At 38.0% G+C, this 16,381-nt stretch overlaps 1 protein-coding gene across 1 annotated transcript; it reads right to left on the reverse strand.

The window, feature by feature from the left end:
- Positions 1 to 102: 102 nt before the first annotated feature.
- LOC143855837 (uncharacterized) lies at positions 103 to 2,101 on the reverse strand. Its single transcript, XM_077365893.1, has one exon. The coding sequence runs from the start codon at positions 1,955 to 1,957 to the stop codon at positions 284 to 286; it is 1,674 nt and encodes a 557-aa protein (XP_077222008.1). The 5' UTR covers positions 1,958 to 2,101; the 3' UTR covers positions 103 to 283.
- Between the last annotated feature and the right edge of the window lie 14,280 nt (positions 2,102 to 16,381).

Raw genomic sequence — 16,381 nt, forward strand, 5'->3', positions numbered from 1 at the left:
ACATTAAAAGCTTATATGTATCGCCTGCATTTACATCCTGATGTGCATTTGTTTTTTATATATCGATACATGCATCACACATCCACTTGTACAATTCTCTCACAACTGAAAGTTAACCCAAAAACAACATGACTCGGTAAAACAATAACCAACTTAGACATTTTCGGCTGGCCATTGCCAACGGATCAAGGCTTATGAAGAAGATAATCGAACATAGAATCGAACCTAGACACAGCAGTACGCACTCAACCTGAATTATTCTCGGCCAAAGAAATCTCAGGAATTATGCCCATGGAATGGTCCCATTTGACCCCTGAGAAGCCTTTGGAGATTCCTGCGTGTTACTTCTGGCAGGAAAAGTTGCTGCTGCCAAAGTAGGAAGATGAGCCAGTGAAGGTTCAACAGGAGGAGCCTTGGGTTTACCAAAAGGAGCCTTGGGTGCAGCAATAGGGGCCTTGGGTGTAGCATGAGGAGGAGCTTTGGGTGCGACATGAGGCGGAGCTTTGGGTGTGACATGAGAAGGAGCTTTAGGTGCGAGACGAGGAGCGTTAGGTGCTACAAGAGGAGTCATGGGTGCGACAAGAGGAGCTTTGGGTGTGGCAAGGGGAGGAGCCTTGGGTGTGGCAAGGGGAGGAGCCTTGGGTGTGACAAGGGGAGGAGCCATGGGCGTGGCAAGAGGAGCCTTGGGTGCGCCTAGAGGAGGAGCCATGGGCGTGGCAAGAGGAGCCTTGGGTGTGGCAAGAGGACCCTTGGGTGCGACAGGAGGAGGAGCCATGGGTGTGGCAGGAGGAGCCATGGGAGTGGCGAGAGGAGGACCCATGGGTGTGGTATGAGGAGCCATGGGAGTGGCAAGAGGAGGACCCATGGGTGTGGCGAGAGGAGGACCCATGGGTGTGGTATGAGGAGCCATGGGAGTGGCAAGAGGAGGACCCATGGGTGTGGCAGGAGGACCTATGGGTGTGACGGGAGGAGCCATGGGTGTGGCAAGAGGAGGACCCATGGGTATGGTAGGAGGAGCCATAGGTGTGGCTCGAGGAGGACCCATGGGTGTGGCAGGACGACCCATTGGTGTGGCTAGAGGAGGACCCATGGGGGTGGCTAGAGGTGGACTCATGGGGGTGGCTAGAGGAGGACCCATTGGTGTGGCTAGAGGAGGACCCATTGGTGTGGCTAGAGGAGGAGCCATGGGTGTGGCTAGAGGAGGACCCATTGGTGTTGCAAGAGGAGGACCCATTGGTGTGGCTAGAGGAGGACCCATGGGTGTGGCAAGAGGAGGACCCATTGGTGTTGCAAGAGGAGGACCCATTGGTGTGGCAGGTGGAGCCATGGGTGTGGCAGGTGGGGCCATGGGTGTGGCAGGTGGAGGAGCCATGGGTGTGGCAAGAGGAGGGGGTGTGGCAAGAGGGGCCTGGGGTGCAGCTAGAGGAGGAGCCATGCTACTATTATTACCGAACCTGATAATTCCACTGATTCCGTGGCACCTAATTATAGAGTGCGAACATATGTTGGGAGCAACCACTTGTGCATTGTTTACATAGAAATTCCCTCTCCCATTGTTGTTGATTTTGATCATCCTTTCTGGGATCCTTGTAGGGACTAGTGTTCCAGTAGGGAAGGCAAGCATGTTTCTGAAGAAGAGGGTTTTTGGGATTGAATGGCTGAGCAGAAATTCACGGAGATCATCTGGGGAGAATGAAAATTCAGACAGTGCTCTGTCTCGTGGCACTAAGAAGGTGAGCTCATTGCTTAATGTTAGCTCATTGCGCTTGTTTAACATCTCTAGAATTATTACAAATCCATCATAAGACCTTGATCTCATGTCGTCCATGGCTATCTGTAGATCAGTGTAGTTTGAAGTAGGTGAAGTTGGTTGTGGTTGAGAGACTGGGATGAGTGAAAGGAGGAAGAAAATCCATAAAGCCATTGGAGGGAGCTCAGTTCTGCAGCTGGTATGCATGGAAAATAAAATGCTGTTGAAGGATTTGATCTTATATAGAGATAGCTATGTAAATTGCAGTTGGGTAATTGGTAGGGTTTTTCAGTTTCAACAGCAAGAGAAGGTGCATGAGTTGTCAAAGGAGTCATCCTACTGAATGGGGAGAGGTAGGTTATTCATGAAGAAATGATGGGTCCGGAGCTTGTTTCTAATTTTCACCAATCCTCGTTTGGTAGGGTTCTCGTGGGAAGTGATATTTTTCATCCCCTTTTTTTCCCTGGGCCCACCCCACTTTAGTGTATTTATGACTAGTTTTTTAAAGTAGAAAGAAGTGGCCCAGGGGAGAAAAAAAGGGTGAATATATCATTTCCCATTCTTATTTTCAAAGAAGATTAGTTTAAGTTGGTCTTATCTGTGAATGGGAAATTAAGGCCACTTTAGAAGCCATTAATTATGATAGTTATAAGGACTAATATAACCTTTATTTGCAGATAATATTACAGCAAGATTAGATTAAAAGATCAAGAAAAAATATTCCCACCTGTCTCTTGTATTTTGTAGATTTTTCTGTGGTTTATAAAACCAAGTGGAAGATGTGGCTGGAAAAGATAAAATAATAACTGGGTAGCAAGAGCTCTGATTACAAAACATCATGCATATTTGTAAGAAAAATACCCATTTCAACTAGGGGAGTGATATTGGCACTACCATATTTTGATAATGTAGCTTCTCACTCTGTTTTACACTTTTTTAATTAGGTTTTCAAGGTTTTTTTTTTTGTAGAGAAGTTAGGATTGAAACTCTGGCCTCAAGGTTGTTAGAACAAACAAAGCCTCAACCAATTGAGCTAGAGGCTCAACCCCAGCTTTTCTATAGGCTGTTACAACACTCAAGTTGCTATCAACATCCAATCATAAAACAAAGTGAGAAATCTCATTATCAAAATAGGGAAGTACGGATATCAGTCCCCTTTTGCTGGGGACTGATATCCTAAGTAGTTAATACGGTTAAGGTCATGGTAGGAATTAAAAGATGGTTTCAAGGCTTAAGACACAGAAGGGAGTAAATGGGCATCAATTATAAATGTCAACTTTTCTATCGGCATTTTTACAAAGAAAATTATATCAACACAACGGTGTTTTGATATATGCCCTAAACCTTCTTGTCTTTTATTGTTTAAAATGCTCTCAAAGGTTATTACAGCTCCGAAAAAGCTCTCACTAGCTAATTAAAAAAGAAAAGACAAGCTGAGCTTGTGCAATTATTAAAACAAACTATTAAACACTTATGATCATCCTAGCATATATCACATTTCAAGCCAAGATCAGCCTAAGGTGGGGCCAGCCAACTTGATGGTTTGGATCGATAGGAAGTAGGTTCCATCTGTGTAGTATAGGAGCATAATTTGAATTATGCAAGTAAGATGGCAGGACTACCCTCTCTCATTTCATTTTATTTCTATTTCTTCATTTGACTATATCTATTTATTTAGTAGGAATTGGTATTGACACCCATAAATTTAAGCATTTTTCACTGTATCATTTTTCTTTTACACTTTCAATACAAACAGACATGAGGGTCATGCCTAATTTTATGGTAGACCAATCTATCCCCCTTAAATTTCCTCCTATCTTTCCCTAACCCATTTCTTAATTAGCTGTTGAATGTTATATAACGTTGAAAATACATTAATCTAATCCTTAATTTATATGTGGGAACAAAATGTCAACTATCAACATTGGAAAACAAGTCTTAGGAAGTTACAGGGCTTTCCACTCATGAACCAATATAAAAAAGATATTAAAAATTAGTAAATGTAAGCATATACACCGGGTCATTGGCGTATAGCATAGAACAATTAACTGTAGAATCATTGATAAGGCTGGTCAGCCTTAATAAGGGATTCAAATCTGAACATGTTCATCCTGCTATACACTCTGAGTTAGTGTATATGTCATAGGTTATTAGATCAGTAGTTCCTCTAAGAAAGATTCAAAGATGCTTTTGTGGAGAGTCTCAACTCCCTATCAATGTAGATAAATTTAGAGCATTGGTACTTAATACCAACTCTAAAAATACTTGACTTTGAATTTTTTTTTTATGCCCAAATGGTTTTGCCACTGCCCATTACACAACAAAGAAAATTATTATAAAATAAAAAGATAAAATAAAATATTTAAGTAATCTATGTTCTTTGATGGGTGAGGATTTGAATTCCTATTTACAATCCATTATAAGCAAATTTGGATAAATGGGTTTAAATAATATGGTGATGTGAAGTGAGAGATTTGGACTTCCCATGCCACCCTCTTCTAGGCGTATTTATGACTACTCTTTTCACAATACAGAGGTGGACCGGGGAAGAAAATGGGGCGAATATATCATTTACCTTTTTAAGAAATAGACAGAATATGTTGATTCGGCAAAAAAGCATAAAAACACTGCGGGGGAATGATTAAAGAACTGTTGAAACTAAAGAGAGAAAACAAGATAGAAGAAGAGCAATAATACACTTTTGTTTGGAATTTTATTTCTCAATTGTATCAAATTACCAAAACAAGCCCTTTTTAAATAGACTTACGGACGTCACAATAACTACTCAAAATAAACCATACGTTTCTTACTTTCCCTGCCGAACTACACAACTCATGATAAATTCAATTTCCTATAAACTAGAAAAGCTATACTTCATATCCTATTAAATAGCGCGTAGTTAATAACCTATTCTATCTCACCTAAAAGAGGATAGTAACCTAAGGACTCCCACTCGTTCAAAAACTTTCTACAAGTGGACAAAAGATAAGGTCAACTTAGGTAGGCCTACTAGCTAGTTTGAATTATAGTTCCAACTCGCCCCCTTAATTCAAACTATGGGAATAGCTGTACTCCCGTCATTTGATGAAATTTCTTATACTTTTCCTCTGGCAAAGCTTTGGTGAAAATATCCGCCACTTGATCTTCCGTGTTGCAAGTCTTTAGTTCCACCTCTTCTTTGGCTGTGACTTCTTTAATAAAATGGTGGCGAATCTCAATGTGCTTCGTCCTCCCTTGATGAATTGATTATTTGTTAAGGCAATTGTGGATTTATTGTCACAAAACATCCACGTAGGCCCGCTTTGTTCCTCCTTCAAATCACACAAAATCCTTCGTAGCTAAATTGCTTGACAAGCTGTAGTTGTAGCAGCGATATACTTGGCTTCCGTGCTTGAGAGCGCTGTAGTAAGTTGCTTCTTGGATGCCCAAGCTATGACACTCGATTCAAGGCTAAAACAATAGCCCGTTGTGCTTTTCCGATCATCAATAAAACCTGCGCCATCACTATCAGAAAAACAAATCAATTTGTAATTAGTGGCTTTTGAGTACACAAACCAAAATTGATTGTGCCTTAGATGTATCTCATAATCCTCTTTGCTGCCCCAAAATGATACTTGCTTGGATTGCGCATAAATATGGAAATAATACTAACTGCAAACATAATTTTTGGCCTTGTATGAGTTAGATTAATCAAACCACCAACCATGCTTCTAAAATTCCTCTCATCTGCTTTTTCAACCTATCTTGTAAGTTTCTCAATAGTATTCATAGGTTTTTTTTTGTAGTGCACAATTTGCCATTCCAAATTTTTTCTATAAATCCAAAGCATATTTTTCTGACATATAAAAATCTCATTTGATCCTTGAATGACTTCAATTCTAAGAAAATAACACAATAGATCCAAATCTGACATTTCAAAATTTTTCAACATGTTCTCTTTAAATTCCTTAAGCATATCAAGAGAACTCCTAGTATAGATCATCCACATATAAACAAACAATTAGAATATCATTACCATGAATTTTAATATAAAGTGTTGGTTCACTAGCACTCTTTTAAAATGAGCTTTCAAGAAAATACTTGTCAATTTTACCATACCTTACTCGTGGCGCTTGTTTAAGCCCATAGATTGTCTTCTTCAATCTGTATACTTTATGTTCCATGCCTTTAATCTCAAAGCCTTGAGCTTAATTCACATACATTTCTTCCTCAAGTTCTCCAATTAGAAATGCTGATTTCACCAAGCTGAAAAACTTGCCAATTATTTTGAGCTGCTAAACCCAAAACAGTTATAATAATATCCATTCTAGCCACATGTGCAAATATTTCAAAGAAATTAATACCTTGCCTTTGGGCATAACACTTTGCAACTAACCTAGCTTTGTGTCTTTGGAGAAAACCATCGGCATTGAACTTAGACTTGTAGATCCACTTAAGTCCAATTGCTTCTTTGTTTGGAGCCAAATGTACCAATGTCCAAGTATCGTTCTTCGTAATTGTATTATTCTCTTCCTTCATTTCATTACACTATTCTTTTTTTTTCACTGCATCAACATAACTAGAAGGCTCCATTGCAAAACAAGCAAATTCACACGAGTCATATATATCAGCAAGAGTTCTCATTCTCGTGGGAGTGGAATCACCAGATGAACTTGGTAACTCATTAGGATTTGGTAAACAAATCTCCAAGGAAGGTGTCTTTTTTCAGATGGAACAAAAGCATAGGTTATAGAACCAAAAATTTTAAAATGACTCACGTTGGGTTTTCTTTCACTCTAAGCCTCATATGGAGTTTTTCTTTGAACTACTTTTGTAGGAGTACGATTGCATAGGTATACCCCTGTGGCTATTGCTTCAGCCCAATAATCATTAGGCAACCCTTTGTCTTTTAGCATGCTCATTGCCGCCTCAACAAATGTTCTATTTTTTCACTCCGCGACTCCATTCTGCTATGGGGTATAGCTCGTTGTCAATTGTCTTTTGATTCCACTTTCATTGTAGAAATCCTGAAATTCTTTAGAAATAAATTCACCACTACGGTCAGTACGAAGAGTAATAATAGAATAACCACTTTAGTTTTAGACAAATCCTTGAACTGTTTAAAGATAGAGAAAGCCTCATCTTTTTGTTTCAGAAAATAAACCCATGTCATCCTTGTGAAATCATCAACAAATAAGATGAAATACTTATTCCCACTCAAGGATAAGGTTTACATAGGGCTACAAATATCGGCATGTACAAGTATCAAAGGCTTATATGCCCTCCAAGACTTACCACTTGGGATTTGCTCACGGTGATGTTTTCCCAAAACGCAAGCTTCACACACTTTTCCATCATATTTCAAAGAAGAAAAACCAATAGTCATATTCAATTTTTACAATAAAGACAATCCACCAAAATTCAAATGTCCATATCTTCTATGCCATAACATAGAGTCATCATCAAATACACTAAAAGTATTTAATACTAGTTTTGAAAACACTAGTGGAAACATCTTGTTTTCTGTTATCTTAATCGACAAAACTAGTTTCATATTTTTTTTTATCATAGAGTTTACATTCTCCTTCATCAAAGATAGCACGGCACTCCTTTTTTATCAACTGGCCCAAACTTAGCAAATTTTGAGCCAACCCAGGAACATACATAACATCATGAATTTGTTTGTTGCCAACCATTGTAGAAACCACATTGAGGCCAATTCCATGGGCATTAATATGATTGTTATCACCCATTCTTACTCGTGGTTGTGGACCCCGATCCGAGGACGGTGAGGGAACGAGTCCCTAACATCCTCTGGATCATCCAAGTGTGAAGGAGAACTCTACCAAGGAACTCTCGAAACGGTTGCCACCCTCATAGCATAACACGAGTGGCGATATAAAAAAGAAAGAGATATGTCTTGATCCGGAGCCAAGGCTCGAAACCAGGACATACCTAAATTAAACTCAGAGTCGCCATCCATGGATAAGCCATGGAACCCCCAAATCAATTCCTTTGTGCAATGGATAACCAGAAATATATATGGGTTCGTGCCTGATTACGAATGGAGAAGGTCTGAAGAGCACCCCCAATTCGTCCGAGTGCAAGCACTTGGTCTCTTATGCCATTTTCATTAACTCCAAAGAAGTTTGCGTAAAAATCATGTGAAATGGGAACAAATATCCCCGAGTGTACGTCTACCTAATCATGCATGACTTGGGGATGAAATAATAAGCACACACATAAAGTAAGATAAAAGATGTGTCACCTAATGACAACTAGGTTGTGAGTGACATGCCTAACTGATGTCTAAGTCCTAATGGACATACACATACAAGCTATAGCTAAAGGTATAGGATCAGTACAAGAAAGTAAGAAAACATAACAAAACACACAACACAACACACCCTAAGACTCTAAACGATTTAGCCCGAGTCTTTGGATGGTCTGATATTCATCCAAAGAAGCCTACTTATCCCCACCTCCGCAAGAATCAGAGCAACGTAGTTCTTCGCGCCTATTCTAAGCTATGATGCCTAAGACACCTAGCCCTCTATCCTAGACTCGATCTAAAAGACCGGACCAGTTATTAAAGTTTCTTGTACGATTATTTAAATTCCAGTGAATTGGGGATTTTAGGACACCCTATATGCCCTAACTAAATGCAGATTAGCTCTAAGCTAATGCAGGTGGTTCCTACAATCTATGTGTAACTAGGCTGTGTTTTCTAAGGAAAACGAAAGGTGGACTAACATATCCTATTCTAGTCATCACTCGGCGATGTGGATCGCCGACTGACCGGACGGAGGAGCTCCTACAACTCTAGGACAGACCCCTAACTCTAAAACAAGCACACAACAAACAAACAATCAAACAACCTATCAAAAGAAACTCCTAATTCTAAAACTCTCTATTTAGGAGAAACTCCTAACTCTAGAGGAAGATCTTTTGAAAACAAGGTTTTAAAGGTTGCTTATTCAAAAAGATTTAAAATATTATTTACAAAAGTTTGGCTGGACTTGGGATATAAATCACAAGCTGCACTACGTACCTTGTGGAAGAGGATCAAGCCAACGTCGTTCGAAACGAACTCTCCTAATTGCTACTTCTAAAACACTCAACACTTCAAAAGATTTAAGGCTTTTGATATTTTTTTAATGTTTTTGATGTTTTAAATTTCTAATGTTTTTGAGTTTTATATGTTTTAAAATATTTTTTAATTTTAAGGTATTTCAATATTTTTAGATTTTTAAATGTTTTAACATGTTTTTGGATTTTAAATTTCTGATTTTATCCTTTTGGTCAAAGACCAGAGGGAACATACAAAGCAAAACCCTAGGGCCAAACCCTAGGGTAAATAGGGGAAACCTCTAAACAAGGTAAACTAATGATCAAGGATAAAGACGACGATCTAAAAAAAGCCCAAAAGGTAAAGCTCCAATAAGACTGTGCTAGTCCCTAACAAATAAGAGTGACGACAACACTAAGGAGAAGCTCCTAAAAATAACTAAAGAAATGGGAGAAATGAGTCAAAGACTCTCTAATATCGCTATAAAAGGACGAGCGAATCAAAGACTCTCTAACAATGCCATCTAAAGGACGAGTGAGCCAAAGGCTCTCTAATACTACAACTTAAAGGAGGAATGAGTTAAAGACTCTCTAATACTACCACTAAAAAGGATAAATGAGTCAAAGACTTTCTAACACTCTATAAAGGGGCACAAATAAGACATAGCATGTCTTTTAGCTCAAAAGATAGACAAACCGGGAGATTCTATAAATGAGGCACTGTATGCCTCCAATGGGAAAAGGCGGGCTCTAAGCAACCTTCAAATCACACAAAATCCTTCGTAGCCAAATTGCTTGACAAGCTGTAGTTGTAGCAGCGATATACTTGGCTTCCGTGCTTGAGAGCGCTGTAGTAAGTTGCTTCTTGGATGCCCAAGCTATGACACTCGATTCAAGGCTAAAACAATAGCCCGGTCTGCTTTTCCGATCATCAATAAAACCTGCGCAATCACTATCAGAAAAATAAATCAATTTGTAATTAGTGGCTTTTGGGTACACAAACCAAAATTGCTTGTACCTTAGATGTATCTCATAATCCTCTTTGCTGCCCCAAAATGATACTTGCTTGGATTGCGCATAAATATGGAAATAATACTAACTGCAAACATAATGCCTTGCATGAGTTAGACAAATCAAATCACCAACCATGCTTCTAAAATTCCTCTCATCTGCTTTTTCAACCTATCTTGTAAGTTTCTCAATAGTATTCATAGGTTTTTTTTGTAGTGCACAATTTGCCATTCCAAATTTTTTCTATAAATCCAAAGCATATTTTTCTGACATATAAAAATCTCATTTGATCCTTGAATGACTTCAATTCTAAGAAAATAATGCAATAGATCCAAATCTGACATTTCAAAATTTTTCAACATGCTCTCTTTAAATTCCTTAAGCATATCAAGAGAACTCATAGTATATATCATCCACATATAAACAAACAATTAGAATATCATTACCATGAATTTTAACATAAAGTGTTGGTTCACTAGCACTCTTTTAAAATGAGCTTTCAAGAAAATACCTGTCAATTTTACCATACCATACTCATGGTGCTTGTTTAAGCACATAGATTGTCTTCTTCAATTTGTATACTTTATGTTCCATGCCTTTAATCTCAAAGCCTTGAAGTTGATTCACATACACTTCTTCCTCAAGTTCTCCATTTAGAAATGCTGATTTCACATCAAGCTAAAGAACTTGCCAATTATTTTGAGCTGCTAAAGCCAAAACAGTTCTAATAATATCCATTCTAGCCACATGTGCAAATATTTCAAAGAAATTAATACCTTGCCTTTGGGTATAACACTTTGCAACTAACCTAGCTTTGTGTCTTTGGAGAGAACCATCGGCATTGAACTTAGACTTGTAGATCCACTTAAGTCCAATTGCTTCTTTGTTTGGAGCCAAATCTACCAATGTCCAAGTATCGTTTTTCGTAATTGCATTATTCTCTTCCTTCATTGCATTACACTATTCTTTTTTTTTCACTGCATCAACATAACTAGAAGGCTCCATTGCAAAACAAGCAAATTCACACGAGTCATATATATCAGCAAGAGTTCTCATTCTCGTGCGAGTGGAATCACCAGATAAACTTGGTGACTCATTAGGATTTGGTAAACAAATCTCCAAGGAAGGTGTCTTTTTTCAGATGGAACAAAAGCATAGGTTATAGAACCAAAAATTTTAAAATGACTCACATTGGATTTTCTTTCACTCTAAGCCTCATATGGAGTTTTTCTTTGAACTACTTTTGTAGGAGTGCGATTGCATAGGTATACCCCTGTGGCTATTGCTTCAGCCCAATAATCATTAGGCAACCCTTTGTCTTTTAGCATGCTCCTTGCCGCCTCAACAAATGTTCTATTTTTTCACTCCGCGACTCCATTCTGCTATGGGGTATAGCTCGCTGTCAATTGTCTTTTGATTCCACTTTCATTGTAAAAATTCTGAAATTCTTTAGAAATAAATTCACCACTACGGTCAGTACGAAGAGTAATAATAGAATAACCACTTTAGTTTTAGACAAGTCCTTGAACTGTTTGAAGATAGAGAAAGCCTCATCTTTTTGTTTTAGAAAATAAACCCATATCATCCTTGTGAAATCATCAACAAATAAGATGGAATACTTATTCCCACTCAAGGATAAGATTTACATAGGGCTACAAATATCGGCATGTACAAGTATCAAAGGCTTATATGCCCTCCAAGACTAACCACTTGGGAATTGCTCACGGTGATGTTTTCCCAAAACGCAAGCTTCAAACACTTTTCCATCATATTTCAAAGACGGAAAACCAACAGTCATATTCATTTTTTGCAATAAAGACAATCCACCAAAATTCAAATTTCCATATCTTCTATGCCATAACATCGAGTCATCATCAAATGCACTAAAAGTATTGAATACTAGTTTTGAAAACACTAGTGGAAACATCTTGTTTTCTGTTATCTTAATAGACAAAACTAGTTTCATATTTTTTTCTATCATAGAGTTTACATTCTCCTTCATCAAAGATAGCACGTCACTCCTTTTTTATCAACTGGCCCAAACTTAGCAAATTTTGAGCCAACCCAGGAACATACATAATATCATGAATTTGTTTGTTGCCAACCATTGTAGAAACCACGATGAGACCAATTCCATGGGCATTAGTATGATTGTTATCACCCATTCTTACTTGTGGTTTGACAGTTTCCATCTATTTCGAGAAAATAATCCTTGTTCCCAGTCATGTGGTTACTACATCCACTGCCTAAATACCATATTTCATCATTCAATTCAACACTGACAGTAAGACATGATAAAAACAAGTTATCTTCTTTCTCACTTTTTTCATCACTTTTTTCTTCATGATAATTTGCTTGTTCCTTTGCCCTTTGATAATAATTTTTTTCAATACGACCATACTTTCTGTAATAAAAATATTATTGTAAATTTCTATTTTGATTTTCAATATCCTTATACCATCAATCCTTATCAGTATGATTTGATATTTGCAAAAAGAACAAAATAATGAAGTAGATTCATGGTTACCTGCACTTTGATTTCTTTGATGACCACTGAATTGGCCTCTTCCTCTACCTCTGCCGCGGAATCCACCACGTCCACGGCCTCTTCCTCCTCGGAAATCTTTATTTGAATCATCTGATCTTTTCTTCAAATCCACTTTTGATTGAAACACTTGCTCTAGTGGATTTTCTGTAGTCCTATTCAATCTTTTCTCATGTGCTTGCAAAGAACCCATTAATTCATTAATATAATATTTAGATAAATCCTTAGACTCTTCTATTACAGCAAACATGATCAAATTTATTTGGAAGACTCCGTAACACTATTTCAACAATTTTTTGATCATATAATTTTTCCCCATAAGCTCTTATTTGATTTACAATAGAACTAACTCTTGAGAAAAAAACTTGAATTGATTCAGAATTTTTCATAATCAAATTCTCAAAATCACGATGAAGGGTTTGTAACTTAAAATAGATTACCTTCGTAGTACCTTGATATTCTTCTTGAAGCAAATCCCATGCTTCTTTTGATGTAGTTGCAGCCATAATCCTTGGAAATATTGGTTCAGCCATAGCTTGTTGGATGAGGAAAAGAGCCATTGCATCTTTCTTTTTGCTCTCCTTCAATTTGTTCTTTTGTGCTGCGGTCAATCTTTCCTGTTCTGCAAAATTTTCATACCCATTCTCCACCAATTCCCATAATTCATAAGACATAAATAATGTCTTCATCTTAATTGGCCAAAATTGGAAATTATCACCTTTAAATAAATGAACACTTTGATGAAAATTTGAAGAATTGGTGTTACCTGCCATGTTGCAAACTTACCGCACCCTTGCCGGTGTTTTCTTGAATCCCACACGTTTCTGCTCTATGGAAATCCTAAGAACTTTTGTATACCACTTTGTTGAAACTAAAGAGGGAAAACCAAGATAGGAGAAGAGCAAGAATACACTTTTGTTTGGAATTTTATTTCTCAATTGTATCAAATAACCACAACAAGCCTTTTTTAAATAGCCTTACTGACGTCATAGTAACTACTAAAAAAAACATAGGTTTCTTACTTTCTCAGCCGAACTACACAACTCATGATAAATTCAATTTCCTATAAACTAGAAACGCTATACTTCATCCCCTATAAAATAGCTTGTAGTTAATAACATATTCTATCTCAACTAAAAGAGGACAGTAACCAAAGGACTCCCACTCGTTCAAAAACTTTCTACAAGAGGATAAAAGATAAGGCCAACTTAGGTGGGACCACTAGTTGAATTATATTTCCAACCAGAACATCCTCTAAATCTATGAGAATCAGATTTTATATTAAACTAATTATAAACTAATGAAACTTTTAGTGTTACTTTGCATCTTTCATTAGAAAAATATATGAATATTATTATATAGAGGATGCATGTAGTGCATTGAAGAATGTCTCAACTCTATTACACCCTCACTTGTCTTGCATTTGTGTTTGTAGCACGTATTCTCCCACGCGTATATATTATAATTTGGTGTATCGCCTATCCACGGATTGTTCCATGTAAACTCCAATCGATCCGAACCATCAGATTCAAGATGATAGTCTATACATTGGTTAGACGGTTCAGATTGCATGAGGATGGTCCCTTTTTGGATGTTGTCTATACAATGCTTTTGCATGAGGAATGACCAGTTTTGGTATATTGCCTATACAATGATTTTCTTGTTTTTGAAAAAAGAAAAATATGTTCACTATTCCACTTTGTTCCAGAAAATATCCTTGGCTTTTGTTACTAGGCAATACCGAGACAAATATAATCCAATTTTATAACTAAAAATACAAATTATGATGTTTAATTTCTCAGGTATTTACCTCGTAGAGTAATGGCATAAGTAGTCAGCAGGGAGAAAGCAAGCATTGAATTTAGCTGGAACTTACCTTCTAGAATAGTGGTGCGTAGTGTTTGGTTGTCAACCTCGTAGAGTAGTGGTAGGGAGTGTCATTACCAATATTGAGAGAGAGAGAGAGAGAGAGAGAGAGAGAGAGAGAGAGAGAGAGAGAGAGCATCGTTCCTAAGAAATCCAAGCAAAAAACTACCTTTTGTGGATTTTGGCTTGGATTTCTGTGGGAGGAGACAAGGGTGACACATCAACAAACATGCAATGATTAACCAAGAGACATCTCTGGTAGTCTTCAGGGATTTCAATGCTATATTGGCAACCAAACACGAGATTTTGTTGACATGGATCCCAAATGCCAAGCAAAACCCCTAAGCCATTCCGGCTTTCGTGCAATCAAGCAGTGACATCACTTTCTATAAATAATTTATATTGCTATATCTATATATTTTATATGAAAAATTCTAAAAAGACCATCGTACTGCTGAACCATTCCGATGTGATCGGTCCGTTCATCCAACCATCGAATACAAGTCCTAAATCATTGTCCCTAACTTGATGGGATGATCCTAACCTCATTTATTGATTGGAAATATTATTTTTGGAAAATTTTAATAAAAAACCTAAGTTGTTTTTCATCTTTGATCCAATGAGTTTTGGAGCGTGACATAAAGTTTGATGGATCCGCCTTGTCATGAGGAGTCCATCCGATCCAACCTTGCACGAATCGGAGTACAAGCGATCAAGTTATGAGTTTTTTGAAGTTGGATGTAAATCGGGTAATAGTTGGCAATTCGCGAGAAAACCCAGTCTCGCGGCTTCGGATGCCTGAAAGGGATTACTCGGGTGCTCGAAGGGTGGTCTAGTACGACCGACTCGGACGCCCGAATACGCCTGCAGCAGGTAACCGAGAGTGTGGATTTTTGGGTTTTATTCTCAGGGTAGTGCTTGGATGCCCGAACCTTACTTGTCAGGCGCTCGAAGGGCGGTCTCGGATGTCTGAACCTGACTGTGGTCAATACCCGAGAGCTTGAATTTCTGAACTTGTTCTCAGTGTGGTCCTCAGACTCCCGAACCTAACTTGTTGGGCGCCCGAAGAGGGTCCTCCCCGAACCCCGACTAGTCGGGCTTCTGAACATGATGTTTCTGGAGACTTGATTTAGGACTTTTGGGCAATTGTGCCATTGATCTAGCATCTAGAATGGCTTCTTCGGAGGCCATAGAGACTCATAACGTTAAAAATTTAACCCGTTTAATATGAGATTAGTATTGAGGCATGTGAACTATATTTGTAGGTGATCGAAACAACAACTTAGAGACAACTTCAGATCTCCAATCGAGGTGAGTAATACGGGTTATTCTAATGGGTTATTTTCTGAAATGCTATGAGATTCTATTGTTTATCCATCTGATAGTGAGCCTTGATTTCCGCAATCTAACTGAATTGAATGATACATCGATTTGTGATTGTGTTGAGTATAACTTTGTTCTTATACTCTTTCGATTATAACATTGAACTTTTGAACTTTCGAACCATATTGAATATTGAACCATTGAATTGTGAACATCGAACCATTGAATTGTGAATATCGAACTATGTGAACTATTGACCTCTTGGGAAGCTTTGTTTATTTGTGGACCCTTTGCCATTGGGGAATGCATAATACTTTGGCAGTGTGAACTTATTGGCCAATTATAGACCCTATAAATGGGTAATGCATAATGCACTGACATATTTGTGGTCCCGCAGCGGGGAATGCATAATACACTGACAATTATAGATTTAATAAATTAAGCTCTTGTGAACCCATGATGCATCAAACACTCGTATTGATATCTACATTAAACCCCTTTGAATTCATACTTTGAACATTGAAACATAGACACCCTCAATTGGTTGTGCTTTGTATTATTGACCCTTGACCGTGTGTATCAATTTTGACCTTTTGATACATCGCCTGTATTTTTCACAGCCTGTCCCAAGCCAGGATAAAGGAGGAGGGTTGGCGTCATAACGCAGGGTGGAAATGATGGCGGGTTGTTCGTTCTCGCATGAACTTGTGGTTCCTCGAATCCACGAGAGACAACTCGAATCCACGAGCAAAGATAGAGAAAACTCTAAGCTTTTCTTTATTGAATAATCAAAAGATGCTTTATTACAGCAGAGATGGCCTCATATAGGCTTGAAGAGA

Source organism: Tasmannia lanceolata, unplaced genomic scaffold, assembly GCF_043159265.1.
Source record: "Tasmannia lanceolata isolate RefF3 unplaced genomic scaffold, GAP_Taslan_0.1 ptg000003l, whole genome shotgun sequence".
NCBI lineage: Eukaryota > Viridiplantae > Streptophyta > Magnoliopsida > Canellales > Winteraceae > Tasmannia > Tasmannia lanceolata.

Bases quoted from the DNA above. Each gene is read 5' to 3' on its own strand.
- LOC143855837 (XM_077365893.1), bottom strand. From the start codon at position 1,957: ATGCATACCAGCTGCAGAACTGAGCTCCCTCCAATGGCTTTATGGATT.